Consider the following 20,877-nt stretch of genomic DNA (forward strand, 5'->3'; position numbering starts at 1 on the left):
AATCTCATAAAAACGCCTATATTCAGGCGATCAATGAAGTACACAGAGCAGCTCACAGACAGCTGCAGAAGCTGAAATGGTGAAAGCTGCAACTTCTTTAAGAGGGATTTGTGCATTTCTCCTCTGCACGCTGCCTGCAGCACTCCCCTTCTGCAGCTCGTGGGCAGGCCCCTCCTGAGCCGATCTCCTTAGGGCATTAGCACACACTGCCAGCAAGGCAGCTGCTGCTTGTCCTGCTCTGTCCTCTGAGAGACAACGAAAGCACCACTCTTAATGGAACGGACATGAGCAACAAGGGACAGATGGCAAAGGCATACTCACCACGTGCTTCCCTTTCAACAGGAGATACACTGCTTCACGATCAGTTACACTAAGAAAAAACACCCTGGCTTGGGCTGCTTACTGATTCCAAGGGATACTCCTATATCACAGATCACTATCTGCTTTTCCTTTGCTCAGCTTTCAAATCCAGTAGCAAGGGAGCAACAGAAGCAAGACTGCACATTGCTCTTTGCCCCACTCACATACTTATCCACAGGTTGGTAAGGAAGTGATTTCTCTGCTCGTTCCCTTACAGTATCTCAATAAGGAAAAAAAATAACAAATATGGTTATTTTTCATCACATTCATGCTGTGAAGTTTCCCTGTGACAACCCAGCTGATTTGCACGACAGCACTCCTATAGCTAACAAAAGAAGCAAAAGATCAGGAACAAAAGCAAAACTGAGTAAGAAAGGAAAAAGATCTACTGCTGGAAATATGACTGAAGCGCTAAAAATGGAGCCCAGCTTATAAAGAGAACAGGCTGCATAACTAATAATAAGAATGTTCTTTGGCTTGTACTAAACGTGACAGTACCTGGCAGAGAGGAAAAAAAAAGTGCTGTTTATTATAAAATTTAAGACCTCATTTACTTGAGAGACTAATGAGGAACAAACAAATTCAAGTTCTGACCTATAGTTCTAAAATTAGTTCTGTTCAATGCATTTACTACTAGCAAATGCCATTCAAATGACACGAAACTCAAAATAGGGCTCTAGAAAGCCATGCATGTTTCCCATAGCATACATCATCCTCCAAAACTAGATTTCTTCACATGCAGAAGGTATTGATCCTCTTCATACTACTGGGGTTTTTATGGGCTCTTATACGTTGCCGTAGCATAAACCGTGCCCAACCTTGTAATAATTCAGTGATACGAAGCACAAACAGAAGAAGAACCCGCTCACAAAAGCGATTAGAAATGTTAAAATAAGTCTCTCACCTACACTGCCAAAGCAGAATATAAGAGCTGTGACTGGGACCAGTCCAACAAAGCGAAATCCACATAGGTTAAATTGGTCACGAACACTAGATTTCATCTGAAAGAGTGGTTTTATTCTAAACTTTGCAGCTGGAAGCTATGAAATGCCTCTCAGAAGCACAGCAATGCTTCTGTTAGAAAAAAAAAGAGCACCTGCCTAAATGACACTTTCTTTGGAAAAGGGCTCCTCCACACAGGCACAGCTGAACAGAAGGGCCTGGAATTGTTTTTCAAGTCATTTCCCTCAGACCTTCTGTAGATGGGCTCTAGCCATGTTAGTTGGGGCTGATTCCAGACAAAGGAATCTCAGATTCAGCCCAGCACATCAACCATAGCTCTCGTATGGTTAAAAGGCTATGACTGAGCAGCCTGTATATTGACAAAAATGGTATCAATTAAGTTGTATTTAACCCTACACCAAATTGAGTGATGTTAAGAACAAGGCCAAGACAGCTTTACTGTCAAGAATGCATGTTCCTCCCACCACAAAATCCCTATCAGCTCCAGGAAACCATCCCAAGGTTGAGAGCCAGGTTTATTTTCTGCATCTGTTCCATCCCAAGCATTCCTGTAGGCATCTAACTGCAACAGCAACAGATCTGAGAGCTGGAGATGAGAGCTTGCAGATCCCACTAACAGTTGCCTAAGGCATTAATTACTTTCCATGCTATTATTTTAAGTTTAACACAAGCACCTAGATGACTAATTTATGCATTTAGACAGTTTAAGCTTTCTCCATATCAAATCTGAAATCGAAGGTGAAGCAAGTGGAATACAAAGAGTAAAGTGTGAAGTTCTCTAATTCGGCACTTATTACAGCTGAAAAAAACCTGTCAGCTGTTGGAAGTACAAACTGTCAAACATTTTCCCTGAAATCCTACTTGGTAATGGTCATCTCAGTGCATGTGCCAGCACTGCCTCTCTCGTTTCCAGTAATCTGCCCAAAATCTGGATGTTCGGGTTCTCAGAATCCTTAATAATTTAAGTGGTTCCAACTGAGTGTCTAAAATTGAGTAATTATTCTAAATTCTAACGTGGTGGTAAGAGGAAAGCTATTTTTCCATGTGCTCAGATATTTATACAGCCTTATTTTTGGTATGGCAGGCTGTTTAAGGATTTATACTGAACCTATGGCAGAGGAAAAGGAAAATATGTTGCACCATACATTCCCAGTAAGCCAACCATGCCTTTGGATGCCATACCTGATATATTTAAACTCAGGCTGAAGCAATTTTACCTGAATAAGTTACAGCTAAAAAAAAAAAAAAAAAAAAAAGCATTATTTCTGTCTTATTAAGCCTAATCTAGTAGCGAATGTTTTTCTTCTTTTCTGTTCCAATTAGGAAAATTGCCTTGACTTTTATTGGAAATTACATCAAAATTAATCCATATTGCGTTCCCTCAGTCACATCTGTTCAGCTCTCACTATTGAGATCCTTCACCAGTACATTATCTGAGTAAGATTTCATTTTCCATATGAGGTTTTCAATAGCAGATGATATATCACCATTATCATGACTTTTAGAAGAAAAAAAAATAAATTGTGTAGTTAATCCTTAAGAATTATGAGCTGCTTCTTTCAGAAAAAAACATCAGTTCCTTTGTTGCCCTATTCTCACCTCACCCTGTAATCCCATTCCTTCTCATGCAAAATTCTAGCATTTTGCACAATGATTCTGCACTGGAACTAGATGATCTTTAAGGCCTTCTAACCCAAGCCATTCTATGGTCCTATAGTAAACAAACACATCATTTTGATATTCAACCTTAACGTGCAACCCAGTAGAGTAAATCATAGCATCTAAACTACGCTTTAGACATCATTTAGCAAGCAGACTGCTTTCTATTACAGCCTACACCACATACAGATGGAGCTCATTAAAATAAGCAGTGTGGCAAACAGCAAACCACTCACACGATAGCAGAGGGCTGCAGCTGTTGACCAACAGCCATCTCCACATAACTCTAACTACAGCATGTAACACAGCCCTTCCTTGTTTGTCCACCTTGGAGATGGGGAGCACTTGCAGGAAACACTTTCACCCTTCCTTTCCAACAGGGAAAAGGGTAAATAGAGCATGTCAGATTCAAGGTGATGCAAGAAACTTGTCTTTGTGACTTCAAAATTCCAAGGGGAGACAGGAGATATTAGTGTTGACCAGTCCTGTAATGAAGCCTTGAATGGAGCCTCCTCTCTCATCCACATCTCCAAAGACAAAGTAACACATTCACTGGGAGGAGAGGGGAAAAAAGTGAAAGTTCAGTTTAATTTTAGAAACTGATTTCCACTTCCCTTCCATGAATCACAAGAAGCCTTGCCAAAGATGTGGATCTTAAAGCCCCTTCCCTTTGTCAAGCACAGTCTTTGCTTTTGCAAAGGGAAAAGCTGCTTTTGACTCCATGCCATACAACCTTCAGTGCTGAGAAGCCAAACACCATCACAAAAAGCAGCTTTGTACTGAGCACTCGACATGCTACAGTTTTACAGGGATGAGTTTATCTGAACATTTTTTTTTTGACACTCCAGAATTACAACAACATTGACATACGTACACAGCCTGTTTCCTAGGATGAAAATAGACTATATAGTGATTAATTTTAAGGCACTACGTATGCAAACAATATTATTTTCAATAAAACTTTACCTGAAAGCTGCCACTTTCTCTGTGAGGTTTTGTTTTTAACTACAGTACTGCTAGAGCCTATTATTCCTCACAGCACAGCAACTTAATCTTGACTTCTCCAATGCGTAATTTCCCTTAATTTTCTGTGAAGAGTATTTATAAGGCTATTAACACTAATTATAAGAGTGAGGTCTTAAGCATTAATTACCAGTAAAAAAAATTTAAAAAAAAAAAAAAAAAAAAAAAGAAAAGCTCCGAGCAATTTTTTCTCCTTTCAAAAGAAAAAAGAATCGATTTCACAATCTATCATAGGAAATTGCTTAGGGCAGTGCAGCTACTTCACCCAGCACAGCGAGCAGCTGAAACGGACAAACGTGAGCATCTTTGCAGGCAACCTTTGGCACTCAAATCTTTATTTGCCTTACAGTTCCACCAAATCCTGAAAATCACCTGGAGATGAAGAACAGACTTTCGCTTGATCAAAAGTCAGAAAGAGCGACTTCTCTGGGGCAATGAGGATAGCTGGCTTTTTAGCTACACAGCCCATCTTTCCAAGTTGCACTGCATCTCTGTCAAGTGCAGCAGAGGTGACACCTGAATGCCTGCAAGCAGCAGGGCTTTACAGAGAGGCTGCTGTAATGTGAAGAGCGGATGCTGCTGTGTTTGATGAGGAGACGCATGGAGACTCGAAGCTGCAAAGGAGGGAGGCCACAGAAGATTGCCAACTGCTAGCACAGAGCTTGTTTCACTGCTAGGTTTTAAATTCAGACTTACTGCTTCAACCAGGCTTGACAAAAGCACCTCACGCCAAACTTGCAAAATTATCATCAAGATAATGTTAGTATTGTACCTGTAACACAGAGATGTCTTAAAGAATCCAGAAAAAGCCCTGACCAAGGTCTGAAGCAACAAGTATGGGTCCCACTCTTTTAGATCCACTCTCAGCTCTCAACTGTCATTTTCTGTCTTTCTTTTGGGAAGGTTTCAGCTTCAGACAGCTAGTGATTGCAACATCATCTTATAAAAGATAGTAGATAAGCTTTCAGTCTTACTATGTGGGAAGAGCCCCTATAGCTATAACTACAGTATAAAGCTTCAGTCTAGTTTTCAGTTACTCAGTCTTTTCTTTTTTTAAACCAACTTCCAATCACAGCTCATTCAAAGTATGTAGGCCATTTGTTGTCAGCAACTGAGTTTCAACTTTGCCCCATCCCTTGGGCACATTTCCCACATCTAGATGTGCTGCTTTGAGAACAGGAGGAACAGATCAAGCTGACAGTTCTGCTTCTATGCTTTACCAGGACTTTTTTTTTTTTTAAGCAGCTCTTCCTTTCAAAAAACTCTTTGAGACTACTGTTAAACAGCCCAAATTCTCTACAACTACATCAAGAGAAGAGTCAGGGTGCCAAGTCTTGGATGCGAGGAAGCAACTCTGGTCCAAATACAGAGATAAAAGGTGCACTACATAACAGTGCTGGCTGCTGCTACAAGCGTTATCTTGGCTTGCCCTGTCTACTCTTTCAGCTCATTCATGAACTCATCAGTTCTGCTGATTCTCTTATTTGAGATAAATACTTAAATCATATAATTAGAACTTGCCAAGCTTTTTTTTTGGGGGGGGGGGGTGGTTGGGAGGGGTCCAACCTCTCAAAATGAGTCCTAGAAACTATATAGATAAGGTGAGCAGAGAAACTGCTGAGCAGCAAAGCTTGTTTTTTCTAGATTTTATTAATGAATCAGTATTGCTTCTAAACATGTACCTGCTCTAGAAATACCATAATACAGTAGGCACCACATTAGGGAGCTGATATTTGCAGTAATAAGGTCTGGTACTGTTTCTGCTAAACTTGGGCTGAGGTTAGTAAGGAGCTACTCTGGTATTACTGAAGAATAGCAGAACTGATACTACTCTTAAAGCACTTACTTGAACCTCATCAGCTATTCTGTCACAATTAGGGTATTCAGGACTCCATCCAGTGTAATGGCTTTATAACAGATTTCAGATGCCAGAAGATCAATACCAGATTAAACACCATCCTGACAAAGTTATAGAAGGGCTGGATGCATCGAGGCAAACCTTCTAGTCACTCCATCTCAACAGTAACCCCTCAACTTTTGCTCGTTATTTTGCTAAATCCAGGTAGGAAAAGACAGGTAATCTTATAAAGGCCTTTCTCATAATGCTTGAACCGATGTCCAAAACATTGAAGCCCAAAAAACTGCCTCAAAGCAATGACCTGCCCCAGATCAGACCTGCAAAGCAGTCAGCAACCTGCACGACAAAATCCTCTGCTGTCTGTCCACCAGATCCACTCTGCTGGGATCTTCCCCTCTCTGAGTAACAACAGGTGGTCTGTCTGTCTTCTCACTTTTAAGGGTTAACTTCAGCATTTGACAAAGCGTGAGTCAGCCACAGCAGGGGAAGAACAGAGCCGTTATGGCAGGAAGTTCATTCCCATGACACCCGTAGCTAAACCACAGGCACAGGCCCTGCAGTTCTGCACACCCTTGAAAGATGGAACATAGCAAGGCAGGATTTAAGGAAGGGGGGGAAAGATGCACATTACTGGGCTACAACATTTTTAAGGCAGGCATCTCTCTCCCTTTTCTCCTCCCATTCTGCATCACCATCTTATTTTTCCTTTTTTCTCCCTTACAAGAGGGAGAACTGCGGTTGTACGGTGTGGCACTCTGACTGCCTCAGAAGCACAGATCTTCCCAAGGAACTCTGCCAGGTTCGCTCTGTTCTCAGTCTGAGTCAGTGCTCAAGTGAGGAAAGTCCACTCTCCATTTCCATTCCATCCTTCCAGCAGTGCTATGGTAGAAACAGACACCAGACTGAAGCAGGCCCTTGGAACTTTCAGCACAGCATTAAACTGTTACAAAAGCAACTATGACTTTTAGATTTGATGAGCTCAGAGTATTCCATAAAGAAGACAGCTAACACAGGAACAAGATGCATGAAAATAAAGCAGTTGCCCAGTACATTGATTATCTTCTAAAAGCACTAACACTAAAAAGCATTCAAGCAAAATAAATGCTGAGTGCTTTGACATCTAATTACTGAAGCATTTGATGGCATTAGCATGATTCTCTCCCATGCCCCTGAACTAGCCCATTTCTAAAATAAGCACTGCTTGACAAACTAAAAAGCCTTCTAGGAAGCTATATTTTTTTTCTTTTATCTTGGGGTTTCATATTTATGTAGCATAATCTCACTGCATAAGCAACCAAACAGGATGAGGAGATAAAACCACCACAGTGTAACTTCACTGCTGGCCCAGACTCAGCCTCCAGACCTTTAATTTAAGAGACCTTTATATTAAAAGCTTGGGTTTATTATTATTATTATTATTTTTAATGTATGGCCGGCAATGCTCGGTACAACAGTCTTTTGAGGCTCTCTGGCTCCAACACAACTTGAGAAAGCAATGAGGAAGTTCTGAAGGCAGCACTGTATTGGCAGAGTTGCACAATGCCAGCCATGGCAGTGGCACAGCCAGGCTCCTGAATGAACTGCCTTCAAGAACCAAAGCATCACAGCATCTCATCAATGAAACCCCTCTCAATGGTGAGAAACATGCACAAGGAATTGTTTCTGCTCTTCAGAGATAAAAAGGTTGAATTCAGCACAATTGAGACCAGCAGCTGATGAGTAAGACCACAGAAGTTGCCAGCAGCCATTACTTCAGGGAATACAAATATTTATTGCAGACTCCCACCCAGCCTAACTATTTTAATGCATTATAAAAATAGATCTAGTTTAAAAACTATTGTGCAAGAAAAGCTACTTCAAATCAACTTTTAGGAGAAAAATGTCAACAAAAACCCCTGTGTCATATAAAAACAGGTCTCGCTCTTGTACTCTCCAATGATTTCCCTGTACAAAGTCATATTGCAGACTCTGCAATACCACAGAACTTGAAATTAAAGCCATTTATGCAATGGTCCTGGTTTGGCAATTCTCAGATTAATATTATATTTCATTACATCTAGCCTGCTGTACAACTGGAGCAGCAGTTTGACACTTAAATATCTAATAATCCTATAAATGCTGTATCAGTCACTTCTAAGTTAAGTATAAACATTTTGAAGCAGTTCAACCCAGGATATTAGATATCTGGACTGTCCTTATCTGCCAATCCACACTTTCCCTCTTTTTCCCAATAACCATCAACAGGGAAATCCAGTCTGAGTAACTGCTTCCTGCATCTCCAATGGTGTTCTATCAAGCTTGGCATGTTAAAGAGTGTATTGGAAGAAGCATGTTGATTCTACCTATAAAATGGCTGAGAGCAAACTCACAGAGGTTCTCTGTGCTCTGAGGAAAGAGTCGGACTGCATAAGCTGAAGGAAAAGCCAGGAATTGAAAGAATGCATGACTACTCAGCACATCATGGAGCATTAACAGTATCATCACCTGCAATGCTACATTCATATCTGGCCCCAAGCAAAAGACAAAACAGAATATTTGTTACACTTGTTACACTTCAACAGGTCATCCTGAAGAGTACCTTTTCACAGGTATAATGTTCTCAATCCAAATTAAATTTAGCTCTTCAGACTGTTTAGAGTCAGCAAAGCAAGCTGGTAATAAAGACAAAATGTGCTTACAAAATATTTTGTGGGTCTACAGCATAATGATTACATGTTACAAGGAACTGTTTTTCATTACCTCTTTACACACATCAACTTTATACTATTATTTTTAATACGCACACCATACACAAGAGAAATGTTGTAAAAATCATCATTTGTTTTCATGCCCATCACTACTTTATAGTGCTGCTAAGCCCTGAAACACTTGTTAGATGTGGAAATGTGGGGATGGTTAGCTGGGAAAATGTTTCATGCAGTTCTTCAGTTTACATCCCCTTCCTGCCAGTGAGACCATCCATTTAATTATGTCAGATATTCTGCTGTAACAGGCTGGGGGCAAACCACAGCTTCTCTGCATTCTCACATCTAGTGACAACACTCTAATCACATCTCCTACGGCTGAAAGCCAAGTTCCACGTTGAGCTTGCAGGAAAAAAACTACAGAAGAAATTTCAAAAAGATGTATTTAAATAACAACTCTTCAAATCATTTTAAATAGACCTGTCAAAAAATACAGGAAAACCCCCATATCCCACCTTTACAGCTGAGATTTTTTTTTTATTATTTAAATGTACTCTTACCTGGTCAGTAGACAGGAATTACCCTCCCATGTTTGCTATTGCTTCACAGTCCATTTCCCCCATGTTAAGAAAAGTTCCATTAGGGAGCCAAGGCCTTCAAGCTGACTTGCACCAAGTGAGACAGCACTGAGCAACCCATCAGCTCAGATTAAAGCTGAAAAAACGCCGTTGTTTAAGAAATGATTGGACAGCTTTTGTGTGGGGGTGGGATAAGATTACTGTATCCAAACTGAGTCTGAGCTATCCTGGATTACCTGCAGAGCCTGCGCCCTAACCCTGACTAACAAATGTACTACCAGGTTACAGATACTGTTCTGTGGCAAAAAAAGACTTTGATGGCTATTTATTAGCATTCTAAAACTCAAGGCAAGCTATGTGGAATATGCTCTGAGCACTGCCACCACACAGAGGTGCAGTCCTCCCCAGTCAGGTCCTTTCCCCACTAAGAGTGATCACCACTCAGCAGATATCATTGGATCCTCTGACTTACCCTCTAAAATTCAGCTTGTGTCAACAGTTTGATGTGGGGAACAGCTGCATTAGAAAAATGGCAAGTAAAGAATGCTGAGAGAATGGCATAAAGCAGCAACAAAGGATTAGCCCTTTGAGAAGCACTTTCTACCAGAAGAAAGGGCAACAAAAACCCAGTATCACAGAATGGCTTGGGTTGGAAGGGACCTCAAGGATCATGAATCTCCAACTCCCCTGCCACATGCAGGGCCGCCAACCTCCCTATTTAATACCAGCCCAGGCTGCCCAGGGCCCCATCCAACCTGGCCTTGAAGACCTCCAGGGATGGACGGGGCATCCACAGCCTCTCTGGGCAGCTCCTCACCATTCTCGGAGTAAAAAGAATACATTCAGATTTGCTTGGCATACATCCCCTAAGCTGGCAGACATTTTAGAAATGTTGTAGATAAGGTTTTTATACCTTTTCCCTGCATTCTCAGACTCACTGATCTTGATTTTCTAATGCTGCATTTGCAAATTGCTTCATTAGAGAGCAACCAGTTCTGGGTTACCAAATGCCTTCCTGCTGGAACATCGACTTCCAGACTGAGTCTGACAGTATATACTTATTTCATCAGCGATATAAAAAACCTTTCCCCAGCACACAAAGAACCTTTCTTTGCTTGCTTTAGTTCACCAAATAAGGCTGTTATTTTTTCTCCAGGGTAATTAGACAAGAATGTACAAATATTACTAAAAACACTGCGTAACCATTTAAAAACAGTGGTATATTCTACATATACCAAGATTATCCCTTATATCCGCATACAAGCTTGCTGTTTCCCAGAGCCCCTAGATTCCTCCACAGTTCATGTAAAGGTTAGGTCACATCACTGTTTCAATGTACTCGTTTCACATCAGGACAGATTTAAATTTCATATTTAACAGACAATGGAATAGCATGACCCTTGGGTATCACAAGAATGTCCCAAAAGCCCACTTCAATTTTCAACAGATGTTGATTCAACGTATTTGTCAACATAAATCCTCTTAGAACCCAGCAACACATTCAGCAAGAAAATCGAGAGCAGCACACACACATCTCACGTGGCAGAAAGGACATTTTAAACAGAATGGTGTATGGGAAATGCACAGTTGCACAGCAATGCAACAGGATTGCAGAGCACTCAAATTTTAACAGACATTCTTGAAAAGCATGTGAAGTTGGTTCTAGCATTTTCCTCACTATTCAAGTGAAAGCAAAGAGTAACAGGTAATTATGGGGACACACACACACACACAAAAAGGCAGTAAGCCTTTACCTTTTACTGTTAGTGGCCAACAAAAGCAAGAATTATTTCATTTTTCCATGTTGCATACAGGGTCCAGTGTAAGCAGTCATATTATTGTGAATGCCCCATTCCTGGAGATGTTCAAGGCCAGGTTAGATGGGGCTCTGGTCTAGTATTAAATGGGGAGGTTGGTGGCCCTGCATGTGGCAGGGGGAGTTGGAGATCCATGATCCTTGAGGCCCCTTCCAACCCTGGCCATTCTGTGATTCTGTGTGATCTTAACCATGCTTTCAAAGAGAATCTGAAGTCATGTGTTTTAAAAAGGAAGGGAAAAACATGAAGCTACAGGAGCCTGACAGGAGGTTGGAGCCTGGGGACTTCTCTGTGCATGAAGTACAGCAAGAGCCTTTCCTTACTCCCCTGTCATCCCGGTATGCCAGCTGATAAATGCTCCATAATTAGAAGACCCAAGCAAGGATGTCTGAAATCCATCTGACCTGAGGGAATAAGTTCAAAAACCTGACCCAGCCTTCAGCATGCCAGACCGTTCTGTAGTCCGTTTTCATCTACTAGAAGAGGCTGGCAAAAGCAGACAGAAGAGACAGACATATCTAAAGTTAGTATTCAAATGTGGGATTGAAGAAAGCATATTTTGGGACGTAGGAAGTACTCAAAAGAGGAAGGCAAAGAAAAATAAATATTAGATTTAAATTAGAAACTGCTAGAAGTCAGCAGTACGTAAGAGCAGAGACAGAGGGAAGAAACACCATTCCTTGGAGTTCCATGTCCGTGCAGAAGTCTGCATTCAAAGCAGTTGTAGGATTGCAAGTGTGATCTGAGAGGAATCACCACTGAGCCCATTCATGACAGATGCATTATCGCTCAATTACAGGCAACACTAACAGACAAGGCACTGACTAACCAAACACAGGCACACTGCTTTTGTGGAAGTCACTTTCAGTAAGCTGGGAACACCCTCACATTCCTTTCTGGGAAAGATAAATCAACATGACACAAGTGACATTAAAAACTGCAAGCAGTGACGCTTATGGCAGGATAAAACCAAGCTCCAAAACCTATTTTTGAGGAAGCCAGATGTAATTGGTGATCCTATCCTGCTCGTTTGAATACAAGCTCTCCGCTCTCATTCACATTAAACATAAACCTTCTGACAGCTAAGAAAGAAAATTGCCACTCTGAAGTTTTAACTATTGTTTCTGCATTTCTTCACACGCCAATGATAACAAGCACTGCCCTGCCTAATCACCAAGTATCAAAAATAGGAACACATGAATGGTGATGCACCTGTCAATTTTGGTTTACCAAAGCCTCTGATTTCTTGTACAGCAACATATAATACAAAAACTCTAAATATTTCCTCAAAGAACACAGCTTACAAAGCACCAAAATACTAGTTCAGCACAAAGCAATCATATTTTTCATTTTACCAGCACATTGCTCACTAAGAAGAGTTAAGAACTGAGCGCTCTGCTTAATAACCTAACCCAAAACCCTTCTCCTCTCAGCTAAAAACTGAGTTCTCACACCCCAATAGGGTCCCATCCAAAGCCATTTCTCCTCGTTGCCCCATTATTCACTGTTTGGTTCCCCCTTAGAATTGTGGCAGCATGCAAGCTAATTAAGAAGTCCAGCTCTTCATGTCTGACTGTGTTAGCATCACAATCACTATTTTTCCTCATTATTTTTTTTTTTTTCCCCAAACCCTGAAACAGTACATAGGTCTTCACAGTCACTTGAAGAGAAGGAGAAAGCAGAAGGGGAGATGTCCAAACGTTATTTCACTGTGTTCACAAAAGTTAATCAACCTTCTATTTGACTTGTGTCTGTGTTATTCTGTATTTGGAATCCCCAGATCTCCAATAGCAATTAGTTGTTGGCACTGAACAGTATTTTAAGTTTATAAGTCACCAAAATTTATTTCAATCCATTCAGTAAAGTTTCCAAGTCAGAAATAGCCACTCCAAGTTTTCAGAGTTGTGCCAGTTAGGTGCAATTATGCTCAATACCCCCAAACATTCATCTCTCCATAACCCAGAAACAGCTATTCTAGTTCTGTAGTATTCCAGTTTTTATGGCTAACAATAAAACTCAACATTTTTCAGAGCTTTAGAAGAGAGCCTCTCTGCCCCGAAGTCCACAGCCTTAAAATGGCAGCAAATACTGCATCAAATTCAATTACAGGAAAACAAGACACGACTGAGGGGGCTGAGGGAACACAGAGCAGGATTGTAGGCTGAATGCCCCTGTGTGATTCGAATCTGTCTTGCAGGCATTGGTTTGTTTAACCAGGGACACGTTCCCTTCTGCCTGTTTGTTTTGAGCATGCACCCACGTCCCAAAACAAGCACCCATCAGTATTGGAAACAGCTATTTTGCATCTCCTCCTCTCCCAAAATTCAGCTGGTCAGGCCAGAAAGCTGCTCATTGGGAAACTACTCCCCAGGCCTGGCTTTCTGCACTTCATACTGCTTACTGACATCTGTTTAAAGGTAAAATTAGAAACGCATCCAAACAGAAAACATTGAGGTGTAACCAGTGAAGTCCAACCTGACTCAATGCAAGGACAGTTTCAAGTAGTTACAGTGGTGAGAGTTGTGTCACATTCCTGTCAATGTGTAATTATTACTTCTGTGCTTTTCCAGTCTCTGAATACTCACATCCACAACCTCTCTGTAGGCTCCAAAAAAAACCAAAGTTTTAAAACACCTGACCAGACTGTGTCACATGGTCACTCACAATTTTCTCTTCCCAAAGTCATTTCCACTCTGCAAGCACTGCGTGGCAGGTAGCTTAGCTCCTTCTACACCAATTCAAGCCTTCGAGATTACCAACAGTGAAGTACAGCTTTAGTTATGCCACATCAAGCTTCGATTTCAGCAGTTTAAAGCTTTGAAAACCAGATCCTTGAGAGTCCTTTGCACTTCTTACTACCTACCAACAACACTGGTGGATCTCCATCCTTAAAAGATCACAGGAGCCCTGCAAGTGAGCACTGACACATCAGACTAGTCACTTTAAGAGATAACTGCCTCATTTTCCTGCAAGATGTAACACTACTGACAGGGCAGAGGACAGGGAAGCACATAGCAGCTTTCCACCAGTGGTAATTTACCTAGCAGCATCTTACTTAAAATATTTTAAACAAACTTACTGGCAAAGATGCTGCCCACAGTAACCCTAAGCAGCAGAGACCAACAACTCACCTCAGCTGCCTACAGCATCAAGAGTACATCCATCAGGAACTGGCCAACCCTACCTTTCAAATGGATCAAGCTCACTCACATGGATGCTCTCTAAAGAAATTTTTGCTTGACACTATATTATTTCATTGTATGTGCCAGGTATCTTTCCAGCTTTAGCTGAGGAATCTCTACACCCTACTTTTCGTATCCTAACAGAAATACAGCAAGGGAGGAGAGAAGAGCTTCCTGGGAGTTGATGGTTACAGACCATGTTCTGCAACACATACTTAAGCACTTCCCTCATCTTTACTGCATGAGGGATGCCCAAACACGAATTATTTTTCTACCAAGCACAAGGCCAGCTATTCATCTGTAGTAGATTCAGATCAGCTTAACACCAGGAGCAGAGAGAGCTCCCAGATGAAATACAAGTGCGACTGTGCCCAATTTCCCTTCTCAGAAGGGCAAAACTCTCAAGCAAAACCCCATGACTGTAAGTAGAATCTAGCTTACTGCAATTCCCCTCCCTCTCCATTCCATTCCAACAGTCAACTTCTCCCTTCAAAAGTATTTTCATAGAAGTGAGACAACAGCTGATATTTCAGAGCTGCTATTTTAAGGTTTACCCATGAGTGTGTACATCCAGCTAGACAGATCCACTGCTCCTGGCAACCTGCTGACTTGACAGGAGGGAAACGTACCCTGTTTCACAAGCCTGAAATGCCATGTGGATTATGCTCCTTGCAACCAAGTGATGAAAAAAAAAAAAAAAAAAAAAAAAAAAAAAAACCAACACAGCAACAAAGTGTTAAAAGCACTGCAAGTGCACTCAAGCTCCAACTTTGTCCAGCAACTGGCCTGGAAAAATATCCTTCTAGCTGAGGGTAGTGATTTGTGTTACATACTGCAGAAGAGCTCAGCATCTGGGCTTACAAAGAAAAAGGCTGGGCTTTCCATGTTGCTAATCCTAACAGCAGCCTCTTGCCTGACTGAAATAGGAATCACAGTTCCTAAACAGCTGTTTCCTCAGACAGTGAGAACAGCTGAAGAGGACTCAGGCCAGGCACGGACACAAAAACAGACAAGTAATTACTGAACGTTGCAATAGGCAGACTGGGAGCTGGAAGGCTCTACAATCACCCATATAACTAAAATGAGATAGGTCTTAAAATTTGTGCCTCGCTTTTTAAAGCATCCAAAACTGCTCTTCCACTTATTTCCTTTGGGAAGGTTTATAGGAAAAAGGCATTTGCTTTATTTAATGTTTTATGGTTACATATCCAGTAAAAGGCATTAACTGAAGAAGAGCATAATCATGATATAAAACGGTCCTAATTTTGGAACAGTTCTCCATAGCCTATTGGCAAGCATTTCCCATGAAGGCTTCCATCCTTCCTACATTTAAGTCAGCTGGGCTCAGAATCAAGCCCTCCACAGGCATCCCTTGCCTTTATAATTTTCTATTCTAGACAGAGACCTACAGCCAGGCATGCTTTTGCAGACCATGTGTTCTCTTGGGATCATACATTTGCGCTATCACAAAGGCAAAAAAGTCAGCCAGGTAAAAGCAACTGTGTTAGACACAACAGACTTTTTCTAATGGCTTCTCTTGGAATATGCATCTGGTTTCAAAAAGTCTTTATGCATCTCTTAAATATCAAATTCTGCTCAAAAAAATTCACCACTGCACTAACGAGGCACACAGACCTCACAGTGGCACTACATAGCACACCCTTACAGAACACCCTGCTTCAAATGCTCTGACCTGTGCAACAGTTGAAATAAACTTTGCCTCACTTATGCTCCCATGTGTATATAGCCAACCTGTTTGTTTCAACTTTAATGTCTACCAAACTGTTTTCATCTCCATCTATTACACAGGTCAAACAAACTGCCGTATAAGTGAGAGCTCTCCCACAAATTATCACCTCAGTTCAAAAGTTCTGCAGCTTGAAAAGCAAATGGGATCCTGAGCTTCTTCAGAAGAGGAGTGGCCAGCAGGAACAGGGAGGTGATTGCCCCCCTCTACTCTGCTCTTGTGAGGCCCCATCTGCAGAACTGTGTCCAGGTCTGGAGACCCCAGTACAAGAAAGACAGAGAGCTGCTGGAGAGGGTCCAGAGGAGAGCCACAAAGATGATCTGGGGACTGGAGCACCTCCCTTACAAAGACAGGCTGAGGGAGCTGAGTTTGTTCAGCCTGGAGAAAAGAAGGCTGCAGGATGACCTCACTGCAGCCTTTCAGTACCTAAAGGGAGCCTACAAACTGGAGGGGGAGTCAACTATTTGAAAAGATAGATAATGGCAGGACAAGGGGAAATAGTTTTAAGTTGAGGGAGGGAAGATTTAGGTTGGATGTCGAGGGGGAAGTTCTTTACTATGAGGGTGGTGAGGTGCTGGAACAGCTGCCCAGAGAGGTTGTGGATGCTCCATCCCTAGAGGTGTTCAGGGCCAGGTTGGATGGGCCTGTCAGCCTGGTCTGATATTAAATGGGGAGGTTGGTGGCCCTGCATGTGGCAGGGGGGTTGGAGATTCACGATCCTTGAGGTCCCTTCCAACCCTGGCCATTCTGTGATTCTGTGAAATGGCAGACTTTTAAATTCAGTGTACAATTGTCATAGCTCCTCTTCACTAGTCCTGAAGCTCCACTGTAGGCTTCTGAAGTTAGTTGGGGCCTTCCTACTTCACACAGCAGAGCAGGCTGGTTACCTCCAGCTGTGTGTTGAGCCATTTCTTATCAGCTACACTCTTAACAGAAAAAGAGATTAAAAAATAAAAATCAAATTACATCAAATGACTAACTTTTCAAATGAATTATCTGTGAAAGACTCCTGCTCTGTAAACTGTATTATGAAAGAGGAAGTTTTCAGCACAGACAACATAAGGCAGGACTTTTTTTTCCTGAACAATATAACACACACTGTATACAAGATAACAGAAAAACAATGTTTACATTATTTTTCTAATAGTAAAGAGAAATTTGCCCCAATCTTGATTTCCTCATTCAAGAAAATGAAAGAGAATAGCTGATGTTATCTGCCTATAGGAGAAGGATCTCATTTAGATAGATTGCAGTTCTCACAGCACTGGCAAAACTCTCTCTGGTCACCTAACACTTAGCTGTTTTTGCACCCTACAGAGGGCACATCAGAAGTTAGGAAAAGATACTCTCCTAGAAATGATGTCTCCAGTTATAATGTCAAACCCATGTAACCACAGCAAAAAAAAAAAGCTGGAAACCACTCCCTGTCAGGTTTACAAGCCCGTGTTTAGCAGCCTTTCCAAACCGTGGGTGCAGGGACAGATGACTGCACTGCGTGCATACGCAACTCTTGCTAGCTGTGCTGGCAGAGACCTCTAGGAGTATCAAACCACTAGATTTTGCAAACACTGCTGGCATGTACTCAGGAAGAGGAATAAAATAGTCCAAAAGTTTCCATTGACCTAAACACAGAATAATCTACTGGCGTCATAACACGAGTCTGAAAGTGGAGAAGCCTATCATCGATCAGCTTTGCTCTCATCTGCAAAAGCTGACAACCAGAAAATATAACCTCAGCAGTACAAGCTAGGTGTAGTAACAGTGAATGCAGAGTGGCAGCCATCTGTGACCATTGCAAACACAGAACGCTGTGTTCTTGGTTTAACTACACCTACGGAACTGCCAGCCCTCTAATTACCATGCTAGATTTATTAATATGGCACTGCTCTTCTCTGGTGGACAAGATGATTTACAGTAACACTACTACAGGCCTAGGCAACGTGATAAGCCACTTGCAACCAAAATCACCCCAAACTTTTTAATCTTAATACTACTGCTGAAAGCCTGTCTCTACGACATGCTTCACTTCTACAATTTCCTTCCGCTCACATTTACTTCCTCTTAACACTGCTCCCACATCCTGCAGGGCCAAGGGCTGCCAACCTCACAGCACAAGGCCCTCTTTCATAGACTCATAGAATGGCCTGGGTTCAAAAGGACCACAATGATCATCCAGTTTCAACCCCCCTGCTGTATGCAGGGTCACCAACCACCAGACCAGGCTTTCGGTCCATGCAAGCCCATACACACAGTTGGATTTGCCTGTCAGTTTTTCAAGATGTTTCATCAGTTACAAGACACAACAGCTGGAAAGTGTCAAAGCAGCATTATCCTTCTGGAGGAAAACCAAAAGGAGAGATGATGCATGGAGACTTCCATTTGAACACAACATGATAACAAAGAATCCGCTATAATTTGCAAGGTCCTGTGGCTTCTGGATAAGAAAGAAAGGCTGAAGGAAATCAAAGAGTGAAAACCTATGCAAGAAAGAAGCTTTGCCTCAACACCTGCAAGGAAGGCCGGAAAAGCTGAAATCTCAGTAACTCTCACGCCCTTCTTAATGTAAGGACTCAAAGCATCTTTATTAGAAGGAGATGCAAGGCTTACATTATTTTATTTTTTAAGAGTTATTATCGCCCTGTGGAAAGATACAGACAGGAATCCCCGCGTGAAGAACAGACAGTTAAACAACAAAACCATCATAAGGGCATAAAACTCAAGATACACTAATGCAAGGAGTTAAAATAATATGGGAAAATGCTGAACTTTGAACTTTTGAGTTCACAGTTTTAGCACTCAAGGGAGAAGATAAAAGACATGCTTGTGAAGGAGCTTTCCAATAAATGCAGTTGTCCTTTAGCAGATCCTCAGAGAAAACAAATAAACAACAGTTTAGGCTTCAAACCTCTTTGCCATACAGCAAAGAGTGGGAAAGGAACCTACAACAGAAAACAATAACCTAGGCCTCCTGCTACAGGTTTATGTTCAGCTTCGTCCAGTGACAGAAGGACCAGGACTGTGGAATTTAAATCCTCATCCCAAAGTAATCCCTACGATGTCATCATGACTCAAACTCTAGCAGAGAACACGATCATTCAGACCTGCTGTCTTACACCTTGAACATGAGGCATTCCTGTCCTTCTACCTCACACTATCTCTGTAGGAACTTACCCGTTCCCAGCAATGTCCAAAGAGCACTTTCTCATCATGCTGACACAAACCTGACTCCCACAAACATGCCACCTAAATTAGTCATGTAGAATACGGCACACACTCCAAACATGCTATAAAATACTTCAGAATAGCATGGAAAAAGAGTAAGGACACCACAGATCAAAGCTGCCAGTAGTGCTGGTACCTGAGAAGCATAAAACTACAGCACAAAATAAGCCTGCCTTCTTCCTTTCTAGCTGATTGCATGATCCTGCAGTAGCAGAGCTTGAAAAAAGAAGCCACAGAAGAGTTAAACCTCCGTAAGAACGATTTATCTCATCGAGGTAATTCCTTCAGTCAACCCATTCCAAAGCCAGGCGGTGCTTTACCACCAGAGGAGGGAGCAGACATGGGAACAGGATGCCCACCTTTAGCTGCAGCCAGCAGCACCCGGCTCAGATACAGCAAGGAGCTGAACCCCAAACTGCTGACCAGGGCTTGTGCCAGATTCACCAGCCTCCCCTTGGGGAGAAAGAAGGCAGAAAATCCACATGAACTTAGAACCAAATGCACATCCTCATGATCACCACTGAGCCCACAGTGCTGGAACCAACAAGTCACGCTAAGCAGGTAGAAACAAGACAGGCATCAGCTGGTTTTAATTGTTTCAAGTCAGATCAAAGGCAAACGCCGTGCTGCAGTGCCTATTGAACCGCATGCCTACCCCAATAAACGCATGCAGCAAGTTACAGTCTGGGCTCACACCTATGCACCTCTATTAAAGATGATGGGGCCCTGGGCAGCCTGGTCTGGTGTTGAATGTGGAGGTTGGTGGCCCTGCATGCAGCGAGAAGGTTGGGGATTCATGATCCTTGAGGTCCCTTCCAACCCTGGCCGTTCTGTCATTTTCTGGTCTTCAGTGACTAACACACCCTCACTAACTGAAGGGGCCGTGGTACAGAAGGGGCCTCCAGTAAAAATTCAGGCTTCGCAGACACAATTTTTGGCTGAGGCAAAGCACACGAGCGAGCCCACAACCCTACAAATTCTCTCCGCTCCTCTATTCTCCGCGGGTTCTGACTCGAGCAAAGCCTCCGTGCTGCTGCCGCAGAGGCACCTCCGTTCACCTCAGCGCCACACCTGACAGCGCGGTGCCTTCACCACGCCTCCGAGCAAGCCCATGGCTTTTTGTTCGGCTTCCAAACAGAACGCAGCCCCACGCAACCCGGCCTGCCGCTCGCCCCGCGCCCGCTACGTCCGTTGCCCGAGGACGCGCGTGCGCGCCGAGCCGGGGAGCCCCGGGCGGAGGGAGGCGGGAGGCTGCGGGGTGGGGGTGCCTCCGCCGGCCGCTCACCTCGCGGGCGATCTGGTTGAGCGCGTCGTCCTCTGCCGTCAGGCGTTCTCGGTTCGGCAGCCGTTTCCTGCCGGCCCCCTGCGTCCCCATGGCGGATGGAAGGGATGGAGTCGAACCCGGCTCCGCGTTCCCCGAGCCTCACGACTCCCTCCCGCCTGCCGCCTCAACCGCTCGCCGGCGCCGGCCCTGAGGAGCCCAACCGTCACCGCCCCCGCCCCGCGCATGCGCCGCCGCCCCCCGCCCGTGAGGGGCCGGGACGGGCGCTGAGCCGCGCGGTGCCGGTTGCAGCCCCTCGGCTCGCAGCCGCTGCGGCAAAACTGCGGGTCTGGCTGGAAAGCGTCCCCCTCCCCTTGTCTGTAAAGCTGAGGACATCCCTCCCGAAATGGAGGAGCTCTGTCATAGAGTTATTAAACCGCTAAGATCCCGAAGTCCAACCCCAACCCACCCCACCACCGTGCCCGCATCCCTCAGTGCCACATCCCCAAGGTTATGGAACAGC

At 43.2% G+C, this 20,877-nt stretch overlaps 1 protein-coding gene across 1 annotated transcript in view; it reads right to left on the bottom strand.

The window, feature by feature from the left end:
- The window catches only part of LOC100550595 (uncharacterized), an 80,059-nt gene extending 59,444 nt beyond the window's left edge, over positions 1-20,615 (bottom strand). The window contains 1 exon segment of the mRNA XM_085228411.1: positions 20,379-20,615. Coding sequence (XP_085084537.1) covers positions 20,379-20,468 — 90 coding nt within the window. The 5' untranslated portion in view covers positions 20,469-20,615.
- Positions 20,616-20,877: the final 262 nt, after the last annotated feature.

This window comes from Meleagris gallopavo, chromosome 7, assembly GCF_905368555.1.
Source record: "Meleagris gallopavo chromosome 7, MGAL_WU_HG_1.1, whole genome shotgun sequence".
Taxonomy (NCBI): Eukaryota; Metazoa; Chordata; class Aves; order Galliformes; family Phasianidae; genus Meleagris; species Meleagris gallopavo.